Source organism: Amblyomma mixtum, chromosome 8 (assembly GCF_055824585.1).
Source record: "Amblyomma mixtum isolate Tamu chromosome 8, ASM5582458v1, whole genome shotgun sequence".
In the NCBI taxonomy this organism is placed as follows: domain Eukaryota; kingdom Metazoa; phylum Arthropoda; class Arachnida; order Ixodida; family Ixodidae; genus Amblyomma; species Amblyomma mixtum.
The window spans coordinates 82,658,867-82,680,775 of record NC_143019.1 but is presented as its reverse complement, the minus strand read 5'-3'; the positions used below and the strand labels follow the sequence as shown (position 1 = coordinate 82,680,775).

The 21,909-nt window shown below is 45.3% G+C and overlaps 2 protein-coding genes across 2 annotated transcripts in view; both read left to right on the top strand.

Moving 5' to 3' along the window:
- The first annotated feature begins 2,689 nt into the window (after window positions 1-2,689).
- Window positions 2,690-21,909, top strand: part of LOC149333225 (carotenoid isomerooxygenase-like) — a 37,982-nt gene continuing 18,762 nt past the window's right edge. Inside the window, exon 1 of the mRNA XM_089558602.1 lies at window positions 2,690-3,986. Within this exon, the coding sequence (XP_089414728.1) occupies window positions 2,820-3,986 (1,167 nt within the window). The 5' untranslated portion in view covers window positions 2,690-2,819. The remainder of the gene's footprint in view (window positions 3,987-21,909) is intronic.
- On the top strand, window positions 10,521-21,513 carry LOC149333226 (uncharacterized). The gene is made up of 3 exons (XM_089558601.1): window positions 10,521-11,890; window positions 13,962-14,523; window positions 15,393-21,513. Exons 1-3 carry the CDS (start codon window positions 11,802-11,804, stop codon window positions 17,424-17,426), a joined length of 2,685 nt encoding a protein of 894 aa, XP_089414727.1. The 5' UTR covers window positions 10,521-11,801; the 3' UTR covers window positions 17,427-21,513.

Sequence of the window (21,909 nt, the reverse complement as noted above, 5' to 3'; positions counted from 1 at the left end):
TGCCTGGCGGATCCGCTCAAAAGCGATCGTACAACGGCCTTAAGACGCCAGAGCGTAGGCGTGACGTCACGTCCGAGCTGGGGGGTGAGGAGAGTGGCCGCGTGGCCCCCCTCTCCCCACGCCCGGCGGCGGCGCTTCGTCGCGTGACTCAGCGCGGGGCGGCGAGGGATATCTGTATATCCCACAACGTCCGTAGGGTGATGACAGGGAGATGTGGGCTGCATGCGTGAGCGCTGACAACGGTGAGCGAACTCTCACGATCAAACATTAACTGCCATCTGCCAGGGTGGCAGGGTGGGTATTTGTGCAGCAAGTCGAGCATATATCCATCTATTTCTCCGACCACGAAGCTTCCTTCATGACAATCAAGAACTCTTAGTGGAGTGTTTGTTAAAGAAGAAAAATATGTAAAAAATAAGTTCTTTTTAATTGTACAATGTCTTGCTATAATTCTTTTCATCAGTCTATCGAAAAGCTGGTACAGCTGATGTGCTGCGCTCAAATTTCGCATTAGGAAGTATCGTAATCGTCGCCAATTTTTTTTTTTTGCTTCCATATTGTTGCCAAAATTTGTGTTGCCTTTCATTTTGTTGTTTGAGTTTGGAGGCCGCAGTAAATGTGCTGAGCATAAGTAGGCCCTGGTATCGTCTTATCTTTCCACGCTTGTAAGCCCTTCTCTTTGTATCACGTTTATAGTTTTTTTTTAGCTCCTTGCTTCGCGTAAAGCTGCGTTCTTGCAGGCAATGTCTTCTCCTTTCTCTGCACAAGGTCTCGAGTTAAAGCGGTTTCTTCAAAAATAAAAGAAATTCAAGGCTACCCAAGCAATTAACACGCGTTGAGCCGTAGGCGGCTGCAAGCTGCCGAAAAGATGTGGAGACAAATAGAAGCAGCATAATGATAACGTATTTATTACTGACATGCACAGTGAGAAATGCTACAGGTGTCGGTAACATGCGACACTGATGGTCGCCACTTTTACCTGAAATTAATAAAAATACCTGCCATTTACGCGCTCCTTAGAAGTCTGAGGAACTGTGGCAAATTTTCTTCGCTCCTACTTTATATCATTCATTCTTCCATTTAAGATATCTATTCAGAGAAAGAGTGCAGACCTTTACAGTGTTCGATGTCAATATGCTTCTTAGGTCAACAGAGTGGATTCTGTCAGCACTATGTGTATAAAATTGCGCCGTAGACTCATGCGTAGACCTGAGCGCTGCAATACGGCACCGCACGCAAGTAGTTTGTTGATTTTCCCTCCTTTTGTGTGTGTTTATTAGTGTATAGTGGTATGTAGCCCGTCCGTCTCTTTACTACACTAAATTTGTTTGCAGTTTCTTATTTTTTGGGGCGCGTTAATCTTCAAGGCCCTTTTGTTTTCCCCTGGCCGCCAATAAAAACCCTGTGCAAGGTGTCGAAGCTACTGCTTTTGGCATGCATTTTTTTTTAATTTTTGTTTTTGTAGCGCCGAAGCTGTAGCTCAGTGGTTACGGCGCTCGGCTGCTGACCCGAAAGACACGGGTTCGACCCTCGCCGCGGCACTCGAATTTCGATGGAGGCAAAATTCTAGAGACCCGTGCACTGTGCAATGTAAGAGCACGTCAAAGATTCCGAGGTGTTAGAAATTTTAGGAGACCTTCATCTACGGCGTCCCACATAGCCTGAGTCGCTTTGCAACGTTAAACACACACAAGCCATAAGCCATAATTTTCATAGCATCTAGCACCCCTGCCAATAAAAGATCCCAGACTCTTCAGGCAGGTCACGCAGTTATTTATAGCCCACATATATACTTTTACGCGCCAACACTTTCAGCCTCTAAAAACACCATCGTTCGATGCTTCACCATGACCCATTCAATCGCGTGTTTTAGCTAGCCTAATTTTTCACGCACACATAACCAACCATTTGTTCTGCACACTCGGCGTCAAACCACGCTTTTCTAAGACGCCTGAAATCATTCCAATCAGTTTTTCTTACGCACAGCTTTCTAAACCACTATCGCTCCAAAAAAAAAAATGATCCCCTGTCAGGAGTGTCATGAATGGAAAGGAAACTGCTGAAACATAGCTCTACTAACTTTCCGTGTCAGCATTGCGAAAGGAAACATTACGTTCACGCGCATAAAAGTGGTACACAAAGAAAAACATTTATCATGGGCCGCAAAGAAAACCGCAAGTTCAAAACAGGCCAATGGAAACAATTTAACGCATCGATTAGGTAATGACAGCAACTACTATGGTAGCTGGAGTCTTGTGCTGAAATGTCAGTGAAAAAGGCGCGCGGTTAACGAAAGCTTATCTATTTATACACAGCGTACAACGAGATCAAATATGTGATAGGAAGGAGCGTCTTAAACGGTCGAAAATGTAAGCGTTAGAGAAGCGCAATTAAATGCGTCAGCTACGCTTCTTCGTAGAGCTAGTTCGAGGTATTTCCCTCACAAACGCTGCCACAATATTTTTTGACCCTGTACATCCCACCTGCTTGCATGAACCATGCCGGCAACCCGCTCTGTTCCACGTATTCGGAAGGTCTGAAATAGTATCAAATGGAAGTATCACATCTGGCTACTGACGTGGTTGAACGGGGAGCGTAAACACAGGGCACCACTTCGCTACAAGGCTAAATCCCTTTTGTCCGCGCTAGGATGGGTACGTTTGACGGTGCGCTTAATTGAAGCTGCGTTTCAGCAGTCTCTTTCCCGGCTGGAAACGTGCCAACAGCAACTGTTGTGAGTAGAATCGCAAGGTGAGGTACGTATTACTAGTAACGCCACCACAGGGAGGAGCGCCGGCACTTCCTGATACTGACGGCTAATGAGAGATTGCACCACGCGAGCCCCTTCTATTCTCTACTTGCGGCAAGCGCAGACGTCACAGCGCTCTGGCATACAGATGAAGGACGCCACCCAGACCATTCGCACAACTGCTTTCGCTTACAGCCAACTGTATGCTCGTACAGCGGCCAGGGAGATCAAATACCCCGTGGAAGGCATTGTGAAAGGAGAGATTCCTCGATGGCTGAGAGGCAGCTTCATCGTCAACGGCCCGGGACAGGCATCCGTCGGCCCGGATCGGTACCGGCATGCCTTCGACGGACTCGCCCTGCTACGCGAGTTCATACTGAGCGACGGGCGCGCGTGGTACCAGCACCGGTTCTTGAGGAGCGAGACCTTCCAGCGCAACCAGCGCGCTGGTCGCATCGTTGTCTCCGAGTTCGGCACGGCTGCCTCCGCGAACCCCTGCGGAGGTGTTCTCCAGCGCTTCATGTCACGTTTCTCCTTGGTCGGGGACTTCACGGACAACGCCCTGGTGAACGTGACTCCTATAGGAGACCAGCTCTACGCCTTGACCGAGTCGCCGTTCCTGCATCGCATCGACGCTAGCACCTTGGATACCATGGGCCGAAGTGACCTTAGAAACGCTGCATCCTTACACATCATAGCTGCCCATCCGCACTCCTACGACGGGTACACGTACCTAGTGGGAACCCGATTTACGCCGCCACGGCCCAAGTACGTACTACTTCGCTTCCCGAAATCGGAAGAAATGAACAGCTGCAAGAGCTTCTTGGAGAGCGCTCAAGTGATGGCCGAGATCCCCATGAGATCGCGACTCTATCCCAGCTACATACACAGCTTTGCTGTCACCGAGAACTGGATAGTACTTCTAGAACAGTCCCTCATTATCAGCCTTCCAAGGCTGCTTTTGTCGAAGCCAATGGGAGCGCAAGGTTTTGTGAGCTGCATGAACTTCGATTCCAAGAGAAAAGCTCGTTTCCATGTCGTCGATCGCAAGACGGGTGCCCTTCACTCAGCCAACATCGAGACTGAACCACTGTTCGTGTTCCACCATGTCAACGCCTTCGAGCAGCTGGATAGCCGGGAAGTAGTGATTGACGTGTGTGCATATGACGACGACGCTTTCATCCGCTCCATGTACGTCGACTTGGATGGCCGGACGCCAAAGACACGCTTTGCACAGGTAAAAGGTCTCCGGCATCGTACTCTGATGTACTTGAATTATTTTAGCAGAGCGCTATCAGAACCGAAGGATTATGCCATAGGCTGCGGTCTAAAACTGAAGTAAAAGAGAAATTTCGTTCCTTTCACTTGTAGGATTGGTTTAAGTTAGGGGGGGGGTTTAACGTCCCAAAGCGACTCAGGCTTTCAGGAATGCCGTAGTGAGATGTAAGATTGGTGATCTTAATATCTAGAAACAGTGGGGCTGCAGACGCAAGTGATAGAAGAGACAATTAAAGCACGTAGAATGTAGCATTGCTAGAGAAATGTTTTAGGTATTTAAACGTAGTTCTGTTTATGGAATTAAAGTAAACAATTTTTTACCTAATTAAGCGCAACCACCACTGATATCCCTACCTCACTATTTAACTGGAAGGAGATCGCCCAGTTCGCTCCACTCGTTACTTCGCTTATATGCTCCGTGTAAAACATTTCTGACTGAGGAGAAGTACCCAGCGCTTTCTCTCATGGTATTCAAAGCACGGAAGAGACATTTATGGGCATTAGTTCCTATGGCGCTTTTACATATCTCATGCATTTCTAGTTTTTAAAGCCTCTGGTGCCTCGCATGCATTGGAGGATGACTGCGACGTAATGCAGCTAGCGGTTTGAATGAGCAGGCTGGGAAGAGCTTAGAAGCGTTTGTCAGCTTTCAGCAATGGCCCCAGCTAACACCTTGAGTGTAGATTGTAACAGTGCTTACCTTAATGTGCAATCGGCCGTCTTTGTGAAACCTAACTTTTCATTGCTCGTTCTAAGGCTAAGCGCTCTGTTCTCTCAAAGTGAAATGCACTGAAAAATAAACAAATATACATCAAGCTTTTCAGGAAAAAGAATAGCCTGCGACGTGACGCTGTGCTCCATGAGCCGCCAACAATAATGAATGGGAGCTGGAACGAGTACGTGTGGCACTGAAAACTTCCACATGGTATCCACAAAAGTTGTTCCGACATTTTATTCACTGAGCATCCACTGCAAAATGATCACCTACAAAATATAACATTTTTTGAATGCGTAACAGCGAGAAAGCTGTAAATTACAGTAAAACATTCCTAATCCCACGAAAACAAGAAAAAATGTGACATATTCGTCGACTACCGCTAAAACTAAAGACAAGTTCTTAAACCTGCTTGACCAGTATCGTTCACTACTTTCGGAGACTATACCGCATGCTCGTCAACGTCAACACCGGTTTTTTAACTGCAGTGCCCAAAGTTTTTTCTTTCTCTTTTTTCTTCTTCCTGCGCAGAGTGGGGGCAGTTGCATATTCATTATCTCCTTGAAGTGCATGCCGGGACTTATGAAAAAATAAATTATTCCCTGACCCTGGAATACAGATGGGAACGGATACGTTAGCAGCACGAGTAGTAATCCATTTTTTCCTTTGCGTTATACTTACTTACGGCGTATTACGTTGTAGGCTAACCAAGATGGGCCGCCGTCTGGCACTAAAGCTGCAACGTCATCAGGCAGAACTATAACACTATGGGCGAATTGGTAAGGCATACCAGAACAACGATAAGAGCGTAGAGCTCCATACTGGCTGAAATGGCGGAATATTTGTGAGACTATGTTTGCAAACAAATTAATATTGCTAAGGAGCCACCAACACCCCGCCAGCTAATATGCGTTCACTGTAAAGACCATTCCCTTTCATGTCCAATCGTTCCTGCCTGGTTTCAACCAAACTGGCCCTGTCCCAGCCAATTTCCCAATCTCATCACTCTACCTACCTCTGTGGCGGCCCCGGTTACGCCGATGTTCCTGTTTCTAAAAGCATGGCAGTCGAAAAAAAAAAAAAGCCTTTTCAGGAACAAGCTGTCAGCCGCGGTCCGCGTCCGTAATTTTGAAAGCCATGCTAATTGGTTAGCTAATAAGCTGGAGCTCACATATTCATTTGTTTATTTAATTAGCGGTCTGGTTATTAGGGCCATTGGCGCATTCATAATCACCGACAAAGATACGTCAAAACTGTTTTCGAGACAAAACAAAATGTCGTCCTAGAAAGCCCTGCAGCGCGGGAAAATCTAGTTGTGTCTGTTTTTTCTTCCTCCCACATATCCGAAACACCGTGCATGAGTCTATCGGGAAGTTTAGGCCAAACGCAAGTATGCTGGTGACGTCTATGGTGACAAGTATGCTTGTGAGGCCTATATGACGCTTTCGAACCGTCTTGTTTTACTCAGGCATGAGCTTTGTTTTGCTTCGCCTAAGACAAAAACGTCCGCCACTTAGTTTGCGATGACTCATTTTTCTTGTGTCAGAATGCAAGAGAAAGTGCTGTCCACTGTTCATTAGCGGAGACGGTTGGAAATAGACAGCGTACAGGCAATGCAACAAAACTTCAGCAGTCGCTAACAAGGCAACAAATTACACAATGGCATTCACCCAAGCGCAGCTATACGGTTACACAGGAAAGATAACTGGCTGCCCAGAAACTTCGTAGTTAATGAAAGATTCGTCCTGGTCCGGGGTTCGATTCTGGGACACCGCTTCACCGGAGCAGTCGCTATACCAACTGAGCAAACCGCGACGCCGAGCATATGATTGGGCGAGAGTGAATTGTTCTATAACTCGAAGTAGGAACAGTTTTGGCTAAATATTTTAGAGGAAATGTTTTAGGGGAGACAAACATTTTAACAACACGGTTCCCACTTCGAGTTATTCATCAATTCGATCTCGCCTTACCGTATGCGAACCGTCCCAGTTAGCTCAGTTAGTTAGTACAGCAACTGCTCCGGTGAAGCGGTGGCCTCAGGTTCGAACCCCAGACTAGGATGAATTTTTCTTTAACTACGAAGTTTACGCTTTATAGCTTTCCTCTGTAGCCGTATGGCTGCGCTTGGGTTGATGCCATTGAGTAATTTGCTCACTTACTACAAATTTACTCCACCTTGGGGACTTCCCCAAAAACATTCATCATCAGTGGCTCTTGCGTTTGCTCTAAAGTTCCCTCCCGACTTGTGCGTCCTCTTATTATTTTATGTATTCTTTACTCTGCAGGAAGTGTGCAACATTCTGAGACAAAACTTTTGAATATTAGAAAATTGTAAGGCACTGTTATGTAAATATCGATTGTAACCGTCCATTCTTCCGAAGTGTAGCAAAATCTTTCTTTTAAAATTTTTCTTTCACTCGCATCGAGCCGTTGATAAAGTCATATCAAACCAAATGGGAACGCTTTAGACAATAGCAACAACGTTAATAGAAAATAAAATGTAAGCTTGCCGACGGGCGATCTGCCCATATACGGATTATTATCTTTCAGGATACGAGAAACCAGCGTTCATAAACTGTTCCCTGTTTAAAAAAGATTTTGCCAGAAATGTTTAGTATGATTCCCACGGCTACATTCGTGTTTTTAAAAAAGGGATATGGCATCTTCTGGTCCATTGCTAAGGTTTGGCCGATGGTTTATGAGGGTTTAACGTCCCAAAGGGACTCAGGCTATAAGGGATGCCGTATTGGAGGTCACCATAAATTTCCACCACCTGTGGTTCTTTAACGCGCACTGACATCGCACAGTACACGGGCCTCTAGAATTTAGCCTCCATCGAAATTCGACCGCCGCGGCCGGGATCCAACCCGCGTCATTCGGGTCACCAGCCGAGCGTCTTAACCACTGAGCCACCGCGGCGGCTGTCTACTGTTGAGAATTCGCCATTAGCACTAACTAACACTGCAAATTAATTTTTTTCTTCTGCTTTTCTAATCAATTATCTTTAAGCGATGACATATTCAGTAATATTCTAAATTGATCAACACCACAAAATAAATAAATTAATAAAAAATCCCCTGTGCCACTTGGTTTCTGTGGCTGTTGGCTTCTGTCATAACTGCAAATTAAAAGTCGATTAGGAAATATAAGTTAATTACCGAGATAAGTGGCATGCCTTTTAAAAAATAGTGATATCCGCTACTGCCGACAGCCTGTTCATGAAGAGGTTTTCTTTTTCTGCCAAAATATTTTTTACTCTTGAAATTGTTCCTTGAAGCACCTGGCATGATACAAAACACCACATGATGAACATCCTCATAACCTTTTTCTTTGCAGCCATCTCGCGGAATCAACTAAAAGGAAAAACACTTTGCTAATTTCCGCTTATTAAGCACGTATAACTGGCAGCATGTTTACCCAAAAATGCATTATATCTATAATCCTTCCCTTCAAATGGCATTGTTGCATATACTACCTTAAGGATAGCGCGGTATTTGTTTTTCTTTTTTTTCATACATCCACTGCACTCAATAGCCTTAAATGATGCTCCTTAAAAAGTTTTGCTGCCCGAAAGCGATGAAACCTTTACACTTTTTTTTTCGGATTTTTCAGCTGGGAGATGCTTTTCTTTGCATTTTAAGCTATTTTCGAACTCTTCCTTATAGGAATCGCCGTACTAGTGTCATGCTTTCCCACTTCATTTTTTTTTTCGTGATCAGCATTTCAGACAGGAAAAAAAGACACTCGTACAGTGAAAAGGTATTCATAACGTGCTTTTTAGAAGCATGGTGGAGTGGCAACAAGAACAGATGCTCATGAGGCAGAAAGACACAGCCCTCAGGGTTTAAGAGGGCTTGCAGCTGTCCCAGTTGTAGCTGCCAGGTACAACTTGTAGCTGTCACACAACCCGACACCTGAGCGCGGTGATTACGTATTGTATGTTCTCTATCATGCACACAGCAACAGGCATCGGTGAAACGTGACAGCTTCCGCCTAACACTTCTACTTCGAGCAGACAACAGCTCAGAGATGCACTGAAGTTGATCTCTTACCCACGGCCACCTCCCGTTATTTATTCGTGATATGAAGAGTCCATTCCTAAAGTTTTCCTTGTTACACAAAAAAATGCTATAACCAAGGTGATAACATAAGAGAAAGAATGTTGATTCATATGTTTTGTTTAAGAGGTTGAAAATTTAAAACTGAAGCGTACATTTCGTTTGCTGTATGAATTATAGTAGAGCACACTCCGGCCATTCGCTTTTGATGCCAACGATATTTCTTTATTTACTTTTTAAAGGTATCCTGCTGCACTAAGAACAGGTAACCGTTGAGTTCTTCATGGGAGCCGGTTGTGTTACAAGTCGTTTCTTCAACGCAGAAAAAAATGTTATAAGGAGCAGACAAGCCCACGTTCAAGCCTAACTGCGGACAGCAGAGAAGTACTTTCCACAGAAGGATCCTCATAACAAGACCTAAACTGATCCACTACAGGTGTATGCTATGCAACATCCCAGGAAGTACTTTTCGGACGATGATCCGTCAACTCGAGCGCGCTTGTGTGACTTTCCGAATGGCATGGACGCGATCAGTATAGTGGGACTCGCTAAGAGGGGCTATGTTGATACGGCATTAGTGTGCCAGTAGTTGATCCCCTTTCAAGGCGGACCATTCAGGTCGGTCGCGTTTCCGGTAGCAATCACCGAACTTGGCTGGCCGGCGAATATTCCGTCGGTTCTCCAGTTCGCCGCGGGAGGTGCCCTCGCCTCGACGCACGTGATTATTGCGCAATCTAATTGCAGCAGTTCCATTTCTGCAGTAGCATTCAGTGGCCACGAAAAAACTGAAGCTAATATATACTGGGATATTAACTGGCATCGACATGACCGCCATCAATGCCGGGTGAGGAGAGAAGAGTAAAAGAACAGATTAATAAAACGAGAAGGAGAGTTCTGACGCGCGCCTCAGGGGTGATTTCAAACTGATACTACCAAGACTCCCACAGGAGTACACACTCAAGCAGAGGCCTCAACCACCTTTTTTTTTATTTAAGCATAACTTATGTTAGTTCTTTCAATACAAAATGAGAACAAGCATAGCCTTGATATCACAGACGCCCTCCCAGTCTCCCTTCGGTGGACACTCCGACCCGGACGAAACTTTCTAGAATAGTGGATCACCTTCCAGACAGGCATAGGCCACTCCTCTCCCACCGTATAGAAACGGCAATGCCGCCGCGCACACGAGGTGTTAGTAGCACGACGAGCTTTTCGAGATGTTCTTGCTGCTTCTCTCAGACTAAGGCTTTTTTGTTGGATGCCCCTGGAGAGAGGGCCTCTTGCAATTAATAAAATTCTCTTCTTCGCTGGCTTGCCCAGCTAGCTCCTTCCATGCATATAGGGTGATATTGATGTAGTAGCCCATTTTGACCCATTACGCAGCAATCAGATGTTCACGTGCTGAACTGCAACCAAAAAACTTGATGAAATGTTTGAAAATGTTGTTTTAAGAGCACGATTAATTCACAAGGAAACTCAATGTGACGCAGAAGCTTTCACACTGTACCCCTTATTTTAGTAGCATATTCACACCCTATATAATGAGGCCGCCGCGGTGGCTCAGTGGCTATGGTGCTCGGCTGCTGTCCCGAAAGACGCGGGCTCGATCCCGGCCGTGGCGGTTGAATTTCTTTGGAGGAGAAATTCGAGGCCCGTGTACTGTGCGATGTCAGTGCACGTTAAAGAACCCCAGGTGGTCGAAATTTCCGGAGCCCTCCACTACGGCGTCTCTCGTAGCCTTAGTCGCTTTGGGACGTTGGGACCACGCTTTGGGACCACGCTAGCGGCGGTCAGCAGCCGTTTTTCGTCATGTTTGTGTGAGCGGTGTGGCTCATCCGTTTGCGCTAGAGAAATGATATTGAGCGCATTGTAAAGATAATTGTATCTTCTTTGCGATGGTATGTGTCGCTAAAAGCTATTCACGTTAGTATGATAGCAGTGAGCAAAAGAGCGAGGGGCATAAAACGATATTTTTGCTCGACTTGCCTGCGTTGGATTTGCTGTTTACGAAAACTACTGCTCCGAAAAGAAAACTGCTTCTGCAGCTTTTAGATTAAGTGTGACTCGAGGACCTTACAGGCAATTTATTGAGTTATATTGGGTAGTTATTTAGAACTGGTGCCATAAAAAAGTGTGAAATTTAAAAGAATGGCGCATTAATAACTCCTAGTCCAGTTCATAAATCACAAACATATTTAGCAGGATTGTAGATAGTACCCATGTTGTTAATTCTTGAAAATTTCATTGAGCTACATGTCATAATTTTTTAGTTTTCATTGTTCAAAGTTGGTCGTAACCTAGAAACTGCGCTTTTTTGATCTAAGTTTTAGAAGCAAGTAAACGTCGTATAGGGAACAAATTTTGCACGCGAAATATTTAGGAAATATTCAAGGACCTGATAAAGGCCGTATTTCGCTATGACGAACAGAACGGTATTACTGCGCCATTCAATTGCGCTATTTTTTGGTGCGCCGTAACCTCCGCAAAATACATCCAGCGCGAAAGATCACTGTTATATTCCAGGCTTTTTTGACAGGAACTGAAGTCGCTGGTCTTAAACTACCAGTGATGTAAATTTGGGTATGATAAACGGCTCATGTTAGCTCGCACTCGCCCCGTTTGTTGGTCGACGGGGCTGCTGCATTTGAATCTCGCGGGCGTTTTGACTCAACAATGGAGTTCCGCCGGTCAACGACAGTGGCGCTGTCAAACATTTTGAAGCAAGACGTACGAGACAGTAACTATTGGGGTTTACTGAAACGTGTGCGCAGCGCCTCCCATGTGTGTGTGACGCCCGCAACTCTCGCCCCGGTACGAACGGCTGACTACGCTGAAGCCTGTCCTGCCTTTCGGTCGCTTCTTCGGCTGCTCCGCAGGCTGTCATCGGCGTATCGTGCTGTTTTGCTTGTTGGTGTTTTTTTTTACTGTGCTTTTCTATTTATGTGCAGCGCCGTTTTTTATCACGTTATCTTGCCAGTTTTTTTGTGTGTAAAAGTGTCAAATGGGGAATCGGCGGCGATACCTTCAAAGCAAAAGGTCGACGATCACAAAGCGTCGTACGCGCATGGCTGATGTCAGGGCCAAACGCAGGTGAGCCATTCGGACCGCAATTTTGTTATTAGTATGTGCATTGAAGTCCCAACTGTACCTGTGTCGCGTGCGTGAGCTACCTCGTAGTGTGTGTTATCGAGTGCGGTTTTTCATGAACGCGTGTGCAAGATTACCAGTGTCACGGCACTGTGACATTTCGTAAGGCGAGAGCAGAAATCTGCTGCATAATTCTTTGTTCCTTAGCTGGGGTCCTGTAGAAGTGGCTCTAAATTGGAGAGTTGAGGGGCTTGTGTTTAGAAATAAGCGATGAGTTTTAAAAGTCACAGAGGGCATTGAGGGATATTTTATGTATATGACGACTCTCGTCCTGAGCATGCGCACGTCGCGGGTTGGATCCCAGATGTGGCAGATGGAATTTTTTTCTTCACTCCGCTCTGAAGTAAGTCTATAAACTGTTGGCATTTCTAAAAAAGTATACTACAGCTTATACAGGGCGATAAAATCACCTGCTGATTCTGCATTGCGCAAAACATTTCGCGTTTGCGTTTTGCATTCCTCGCAGTGCAGTGCGTGGAAGCGGCAGTTTACGTTGTGGGGGGATGGACACCTTTCTATGCGAGTGGCATTTGGCAGCTTATGTGTAGATTATGATGAGGGAGGGGCAAAGCGTGATAAAAAATCGTACAAGCGCACTGCGAGCCGTAGCTACTGCAGATACCTTAGTACCGGTGATAAACTAGTTCTTAGCACTTGAAATTTTTTGCTGAGGAGGTTCAATTTTCTTCATTCATGCACCTAGCTCGCGCCTATGATGCTGATTATCTTCTAGTTTCGTGCTATGAGGCCGGTGCTTTCAAAGAAATATAATTGTGCTCGTGAAATTCACTGCATAACTCTGGCTAGAGAAACGCGCTAGTCAGTGCATGCTTCTGTTTCGTATTCACTGCAAGTAAATTTTTCTTCTCCTACTTCGCTGCAAGAATAAATTGTGAAGTACAATTTAGGGATGTCGAAGAAGCCCCACTTCTCATTTTTTATTGCCTGTAGTGTTGAAAAAGGGGCCAGAGAGCAAAACTTGTGATGAAAGTGATGGATGTTCAAGTGCCCCAGATGACAACTGTGCTCTGTGCACTATCCAGTGTACTTCCTTTGACACAGTGAGAACCATGCCAACCATGTTATCAAGACGTCGGTCTGCCTTGAGTGTATGTTGTGTGTGGTTCTAGAAAACAGGAAGTGTTAGCAGTGTAATGAGTGACAGGGACTCGTCAGGCAAAAGTGAATTGCCTTTTGTCCTGTCCCTCACACCAAACTCGTCTGAATAAAGACTTCAATCATTCAAATCAAACCAATCAAATTAGGATTCTGTATCAAAAGCCTGAAGCAAACTTCAAACAGCCCACTCTTGGCAGTCACGGTATAAAGTTATCACCAGGCTGCACTAATGTAGTCTTGCGATCCTGTGCAGGCATGTGAAGTACCTAGGCTATCGGGCAAAAACATCATTTCCATTCCACAATGCAGGATTACAAAATAAAAATCAAGATTATTAGATATGGTGTACTATAACTGTTCTTGTTGAAACATTTACTGAAGGAAAATAAAAGACAATGAAAAGCATGTAACCTGCTCTTAGTAGTTCATGTTTCACATTACGCATTGTGGTTGTATTACATAATATGCTTTTAGTATTGCCAGTTGTACCGCATTTTAGCGCACAATCATGTCTTCAACATGACTGAAATTATAAAACAATGGAAATGAAAACTGAAATATAGCTATTTCTTGGAGGTTGCGTGCACTAGTATAGCACACAGCAAGGACTTGTGTGAAGCAGCTTCACTGCACATCTTCTGCAGTATTTCTGATAAACGGCCAGACATGCTTATTCTGCAGTCGATGAGACTGCACACTTCTGAGCATGAGCAACCATTTATGGTTTTATTGCTTCATCATGATGCAACCAAATTGCTACCATTGTCTGTTGGATACATCACAATTTCGTATGGAGAGCATTGTCTGCTGTATTTTGAAGCTTTATTTTACAATGATGGACTTATTTACAATGATTCTGTTCTTAAGAGTATATTCATTTCACCACATATTTCAGGCAGAAAGAAACCCTGCCAGAAAGCAGCAGAGGTGCAGAAATGTCCACTCCCCCACATGTGGAACCCAGTATGGGCCTTACAGATGCTGGAGGACCTGACTATTGGAATGGTCTGGGACTCGGCGGTGACGAACCCTTACCAGACCTTTCCTTTGAAAGAGTCACAGATGCAGTGGAGACGCCACAGCCTAAGGCTATTTCGGGGAGGAGGGTGGTGTCACTGACACACTTCATAGCTGCCATACGGCATCTTGACACTCATAGTTGCCCTCAGTCGAAAGAGGGCCACTTTGTATTTCAAAAGGAGCGAAAAATAGGGCTGTGGTCTGAGCTGATCTTTCAATGCAGTGGCTGTAATGAGGTCAGAAAGGTCACCACAGACCCGGTTCCGGAACCGGCATCCCTCGGAAACAGCCTTGAGCTTGGCGTCAATGATGCTGCTGTCTGGGCATTTATGAGTATAGGGTGTGGCCATTCTCACCTGGAGGAGGTGATGTCAGTTATGCAGGTCCCAGTCATGAGCAAAGGAGCATTTATGCGCCGGGAAGACTGTGTTGGAAAGGTAGGACGGTGTACCTACCATTGCAATATTTTTCTTGTATTTCAGAGTATTGGTTTTGGCACCTGCTCTGGTGTATTTGCATGATTTGCAAGCACCAACATATGGGGATTGGCCACGTCAAGGGGCAAAACATGCTTAGTATGGTCATAATGGCGAAGCATGAAGCGCAAAAAAAGACAGGGACATATTATGCTTAGTATTCTGTGCACACTTGGCTAGGTAGCTTTGCGTGTCTTACTAACTGTCCACTTATCTTGCAAAAGGTGCAAATGTAGTTTGTGTGTTTTCTCACTGGCAGTGTTCTTGGAAACTAATACCAGGCAGCAGTGTAGTAATTGTGGCTTTTTTTCAAATAGCAACAAAGAAAACTAAGCCTGAACTTGTGGAGAGGATTGGAAAATGTTAAACCCAAGCTTGTGTGCCACGCTAGCAGGAAGCACAACAAGAACACTATTCATTTTTCGGTCTTTTGTGCACTGTTATTTCATGTTTTACCTCATAACTGTGAGTACATAGGTGTCCACAGACATGACTGTGACATCACGGTGTGCATAAAGTTTAAGCACCTATGCAGCGGCATATTGCGAGTGACAAGGCAAAACTGCACACACCGTCATTGTCCACAGGGACAACACACACGGATTGGTCTTTGTGGAAGTCCACCACATGCAAAATGGGTGGTCAGGAAGCTCAGGGCTTGCAGCTATGCATCACGCCCTCCCTTTTCAGCCTCTCTCATTGTCCTTATCTTTTGCACTTCAAAAGCATGAAGAACCAACCAGCATGCGCTCATACCCACGTTTGTGTGTTGTGATTCGTTGTGGGTGGTAATTTCTGTACTCATGTGGAACAACCATTATGTTTTTCAGCATTGGAAGCATGTGCTCATAGAGCATATGCTCAAAGCTGGCCAAGAGGAGCGAAGGTTGGCGGCTGAAGCAGGGGAGTTCTGTGAGGACCAGAGCACTCCACACATCACGGTGGTGGTTGACGGCGGCTGGTCACACAGAAGCCACGGCCACAGGTATTCAGCAAATTCTGGAGTTGCGGTAATCATTGGAGCACGCACGCAGAAGCTGCTTTACCTGGGTGTGAGGAACAAACTGTGCAGTACCTGTGAGTACTACACAAGAGAACAGAAGCAGGTGAAAGAGCATGCGTGCTACAAAAACTGGAGTGCAAGCTCTGGTGCTATGGAGGCTGACATTATTGTGGAAGGGTTCAAAATGAGTACAGAGATGCATGGCCTGGAATACCGTACCTTCATAGGGGATGGTGATTCATCTGTCTACCATCAAATCAGCACGAAGGTAGACTACGGTCGTTTCATAAAGAAGAGCGAGTGTGCCAATCATGCAGTCAAATGTTATACCACTCGCCTCTACGGTGTTGTGAAAGAATGCAAAGGGAGTGCCAGCATCCTAAGTGGCCCTAGAATAAAACGCATCAAAAATGGTGCCCGCAAAGCAATCAGCCACTATGCCCGCACCCTGCGGGAGTTTCAGGGCTCCTCAGAGGAGAGGCAAGAGCTGATAAAGCGCAGCGCACAAGATCTGACTGCTGATCTCTTGAATGGGCCAAGTCATGTATTTGGCTGCCATGAGAAATGCAAAAGGTATTTTTGTGATGGAACGAAGAGTGAAAATTCCTGGGGGTGCATTCCTCAAATGCTGAAAGTCAAGATAATGACTGCAGCAAATATTATTGCTGACAAGGCTGCCCGCCTGGTGACAGGGGATACAAGCAACCTTGCAGAGAACTACATGTCTCTTGCTGCCAAGTTTTCAGGTGGCAAACAGATCAACCGGTGCCAAAAAGGCTCTTATGAGCATCGGTGCCAAGGTGCTGGACTGAGTTTTCAGCTTGGGCCTCAGTGGCATGCCATAGCTGCTAAAGCTGCAACTAACAAGAGTCCAGCACCTGTCCTGAAAAAGTATGTAGCAAAAAAAAATGACGAACGAGTGCATAAAAGGCTGCAGAGGAAACGGCTCTTTGATGACTGTGGTCAGCAGAAGCCTAGACACAAAGATCCTATGGCCTGCGAATCTTTTCGTCACTATGGGCCTAACTGTGAACAGCCAGATATGCCACCTGAACAGTTCTCTGGAAAGACTAGAGAAATGCTTCAGTGTTTGCAAGTTGATCGCAAGCAGCAGGAGGAAATTGAAAACGCAACACGAGGTCAGGCTGATAATCCAGCCTGGCATGCTGAGAGGCAGCATCGCCTTACAGCATCATACTTCCATTCCGTTTGTACACGGAAGGACTCTACTCCATGTGACGTACTTGTCAAAAGCCTTGTGCACAGAAAGAGCTTCACTACAGCAGCCCTGGAACATGGAAGGCACCATGAGAAAGAAGCCTTGAGCTTGTATGAAACTTTGAAGCAAAATGAGGTGCAGCAGTGCGGGCTTTTTGTAGATATAGAGCATGGTTTTTTGGCTGCTTCACCTGATGGTCTGGTTGGTACTGATGGTATTGTGGAGGTCAAATGTCCGTACACAACAAAAGACCAGGACCCACTGGAAGCTGCTCGAAAGATCTGTGCGAAAACAGATAGCAGTACTGCTCCTACGCTTCCGCAGTCTCACCAATACTTTTATCAAATTCAGGGCCAGCTTCACATTACTGGGAGGTCGTACTGTGACTTTGTTGTGTACACCACAAAAGGAATTCATGTGCAGCAGCTGCTGCGAGATGATGAGTTCTGGAGGAACAAAATGGAGGAAAGTCTTATTCGATTCTACAGAGACTGCATTCTTCCAGAAATTATTGACCCCAGAACTACCCGCTCAATGGAAATCCGCCGACCAGAATGGAATAGGCTTGCCATAGAGAAAAGCCAACTAAAAAAAACAGCTTCTTCCAAACGGAAGAAAGAAGCGTGTGCCCAAAAGGAGTGAACTATGTATGTTTGAAGCAGAAAAGCAATGCCACTGTCTGAAAACAATCATGTCACTTCCCGTACGAGTAGTCGGTTCAACCAGCGAGAACTGTGTAACCACTACGATGACTATAAGTATGCACCTCTTTCTCATGGCACATCCTGCTTGACAAACAGTAGTCGGTTCAACCAGCCAGAACTGTGTCACCACTACAATGACTGTCAGAAGCACCTCTGTCTCGTGGCATATCCTCCTTGACAATCAGTAGTCGGTTCAACCAGCGAGAACTGTGTAACCACTACAATGACTGTCAGAAGCACCTCTATCTCATGGCACATCCCCCTTGACAATCAGTACCGTGTTTTGTGGTGTATAAGTCGTATCCCCCTTCAGATGGCTGTTTATCCAAAAAACGTACATAAGCCGCACCGATGTACAAGACGCACCTGTCCACTGGGGTCGTTGAGGATCACCTGTAAAAAAATTGCGCCGACAATTGTGGCAGCTCATATACAATCTAAAAACTAGATAGGACTTTTAAAAATGTTTATTGAGATACATACGGAAGGCACGCAAAGGCGCAGTCAAAAGTAAATAAAATGCACAAATGGAAAACTGCATCCATCATACCCTTATTTTGCGCGTCTGGCGCTCGTCATCGTCGGCTAAAATGTGTGCACGTTATGTTAGTGACACGGCGTAATAGCAGCACTGTATGGCCAAACCCTGAAGTTTGTCTGGTGTCACCATGCATGCGCTCCCTACTGGCTATACCAGAGGCCATGCACGGTAGTTGCTGACTCCTATCTAACTGGGCGAACCAATCTTTATACACACCGCAGCTAGCACCGGAAAAAATCATCGTACTGCATTATGAAAATGGCGTGCACTCATTTTAGCTGCCGCCGCCGACTGCCGGATGCACAAGATAACAGTATGTTGGAGACAGTTATCCGCTCGCTCAAGAGACAGCGCGCACCGATATTTTCAAATCTCAAAATTGTAAGTTGCTGGGTTAAACATAACAAAGTGACATGGACTATAAGGGACGCGGTAGTGGTCGGCTCAGTTAGGCATCGCGCAGCACATCCATACCAGCACACAAGCACCTTTTCGGGAGCAGCTGGTGCGACCCGCATTTATTCCGTTTATAAGTCGCACCGACGAAAATTTCAGAAAGAAATGCGACCTGTACACCTGAAAATACAGTAGTCTGTCAAACAGCCCGAACTGTGCAACCACTATAATGACTGTCAGAATGCACCTCCATCTCATGGCACATTCCCTTGACAATCAGTAGTCGGTTCAACCAGCAAGAACTGCGTAACCACTACGATGACTGTCAGGACGCACCTCTGTCTCATGGCACATCCTGCTTCACAATCAGTAGTCGGTTCAACCAGCGAGAACTGCGTAACCACTACGATGACTCTCAGGACACACCTCTGTCTCATAGCACATCCTGCTTGACAATCAGTAGTCGGTTCAACCAGCAAGAACTGCGTAACCACTACGATGACTGTCAGGACGCACCTCTGTCTCATGGCACATCCTGCTTCACAATCAGTAGTCGGTTCAACCAGCGAGAACTGCGTAACCACTACGATGACTCTCAGGACACACCTCTGTCTCATAGCACATCCTGCTTGACAATCAGTAGTCGGTTCAACCAGCGAGAACTGTGTAACCACTACTATGACTGTCAGGACGCACCTCTGTCTCATGGCACATCCTGCTTGACAATCAGTAGTCGGTTCAACCAGCGAGAACTGTGTAACCACTACAATGACTCTCAAGACACACCTCTGTCTCATAGCACATCCTGCTTGACAATCAGTAGTCGGTTCAACCAGCGAGAACTGTGTAACCACTACGATGACTGTCAGGACGCACCTCTGTCTCATGGCACATCCTGCTTCACAGTCAGTAGTCGGTTCAACCAGGGAGAACTGTGTAACCACTACTATGACTGTCAGGACACACCTCTTTCTCACGGCACATCCTGCTTGACAATCAGTAGTCGGTTCAACCAGGGAGAACTGTGTAACCACTACGATGACTGTCAGAAACACCTCTATCTCATGGGTTGTCCTGTGTGATTAGCTCATGGTTGAGCAACTATGAACTATAAGTTATTGTAACCTATGTTGATATCTTTCTTGTGTTCCCATCACCAGCCAGGTCACATCCAGTGGAGGACCACAGCCAGTTGTGACCTCTATTCCTGTCCTGTTCAAATCACGGGGAGCCTAATTTTTATACGCACCACATCTAGCGCTGGAAAAAATGCTGGTACTGTATTTTGAAAATGGCATGCAACATGTCTGCACTCCCTGAAGACTTGCCGCTGCAGACCATCAGACCTCGCCTAGTCGTTTGCTCTTTTGCAACAATATAGTTTTTCTTTCCGCCCTCCTGTTATGGCCTCGTAGGTGAGTATATGTGAGGTAAAATCATTATAGAGGGTATTTTTGCTATAAACTTATCACTTGTTACATACAAATGCTTGAAAGCTACACAGCCCTCCTTGAGTTGGGTGTTTTCCTTAGCTGAAAAGGCGCTGAAGCACATTTGTGGATGAATGCACTCTAAATATGCTTGTAATTGATTTTCAAATGTAACCGTTGAGATCCCTGCTATATGAAACATGAAACAGTGTGTTTTCATTTCTTTCCGCTTTATATTTTCAAAAATGTGGGGCTTTTATATGTCCGTTGCAACGGCACTGTTGAGTTGTTTCTTTTTCCCCAAGTATAGCTTAGTTGGACATGCTGTACTTCTTATGCCTGCTCCTTTCTTCTGTTCTATAGCTGTGTCTTTTCTTTTGCTACTAGCCCGCTTGTGGCGTTCACTTTCCTTGGAAGCACAGTATCAATATACACTTTCAAGGGATATTCAACCTCACAGCTCACATTTTTCTGCTTGTGTGTAATGGATACAGCCTTCTGCTGGTAAGCTTTTTCTTCGTGAACTGCTGGTGACATCAAAACAAGCAGTGTATCATTGTTCCAGCAGCTTTTTATCACCCTGTATGGCGTAAGCAGAATATGTTTCTATCGTGCTCAGCAGGCTTTTATCCTAACTTATCTGCTCTCATTGTTACAGTGGCAGCAAATGACTTAGATGTATGTAAGGACTTTTCAGTCCACTTGCTATGTTTATGCACATATTTTCTTTCCTTTTCCGTTACTGCCCTCACATTTTTGTATGACGGGAGGTAAGCATATGTGTTTGTGTGTTACTGAAACACTAAGTCAATGGAAAGTAACTGCAATGGTTGAGCAGTAAAGAGCAAGCTAATACCCGTGCCACACGGACAGATTTAATGCCATTAAGTGCTTACTGCCTTAAGTTTTAATGGCATTCGTGTGGTGCCACACGCATAAATTTAATGGCATTAGCCTTACTGCCATTCGCGACCTACTGAGTTCGCCACAACTCATTCGCCCGTGCAATGTGTACTCTCGTTCCCATTCCACACGCAGAAAAGCATGCAGCTTTGTCAGTTACAACTGCCTAGCCCACTATAAAATGGTTAATTCTTAACTTTCAGCCAGATGAGGCACCTAAACCGCATTTTCGATGCGAAGAGCGCCATTTTAACCAGCCTTATTGACTGGTACTCTCGACTTATGTGCTGACATGCGAGTTTATGGCTACTTTTTCGACTTGTAAAGCAGGAACAGCAGTATTTTCTGGAGAATCGTTTTTACATTACATTTGAACATCATTCACGATATATTCTGCTCATAGGAATGTTTATATTAAGATGAAACTTTTGACTAACTTGAAAGCGTTATCGTCATCGTCACTTTCGATAATGGCATTAAAAATGGACGTGTAGCACCAACTCCGAAAATAATGGCATTAACAAACTTAAGGCCTTAAGCATTTACTGCCATTTCTTGTGCGCGTGTGGCACGGGTATAATACCCACTTTTGAGCACTGACATTTCCTGTCACTTCCTGAAAATAGACTCACATATGACATTGGTATGGACTTGTTTGCTTGCAGGCTGCCACCATGATGTGTGGGGGAGTTGTGCAAGGCATCTGAACGTGCTTAGCAGATGTTGCAATAAAATGGTCCTGTTTTTATAAGGAACATGCGTTTGTCTTTTGAAAATGCACATCAATGGAAGTGAATGAAGCCTTCTGCTTCTGCCTCTACCAGTGGCGAAGTGCATGTGTGGACAGTGTGATTTCACTAGCATTGTAGTGGCAAAACATGCCCCCAAAATTATATGTCAATCACACACTGCAAGAAAAAAAGAATGCACGGATAACATTCTTGAAAGGTATATGGGAGCGTAGCTGGTGATATGCATGCGCGCAATGCAGCAAAAACAATGCCAGCATCTCTTGCCATTGTTTGCACTGCATGAAATACCAGTACTTTCCCTCAGCGGTGTGCAAACCACGGATACCGAAATCGTTAGAAATGCAATCAGTTGTCAGTCTCGGCTACAGGGTATTATGATTCAAAACTAGCTCTTGTAAA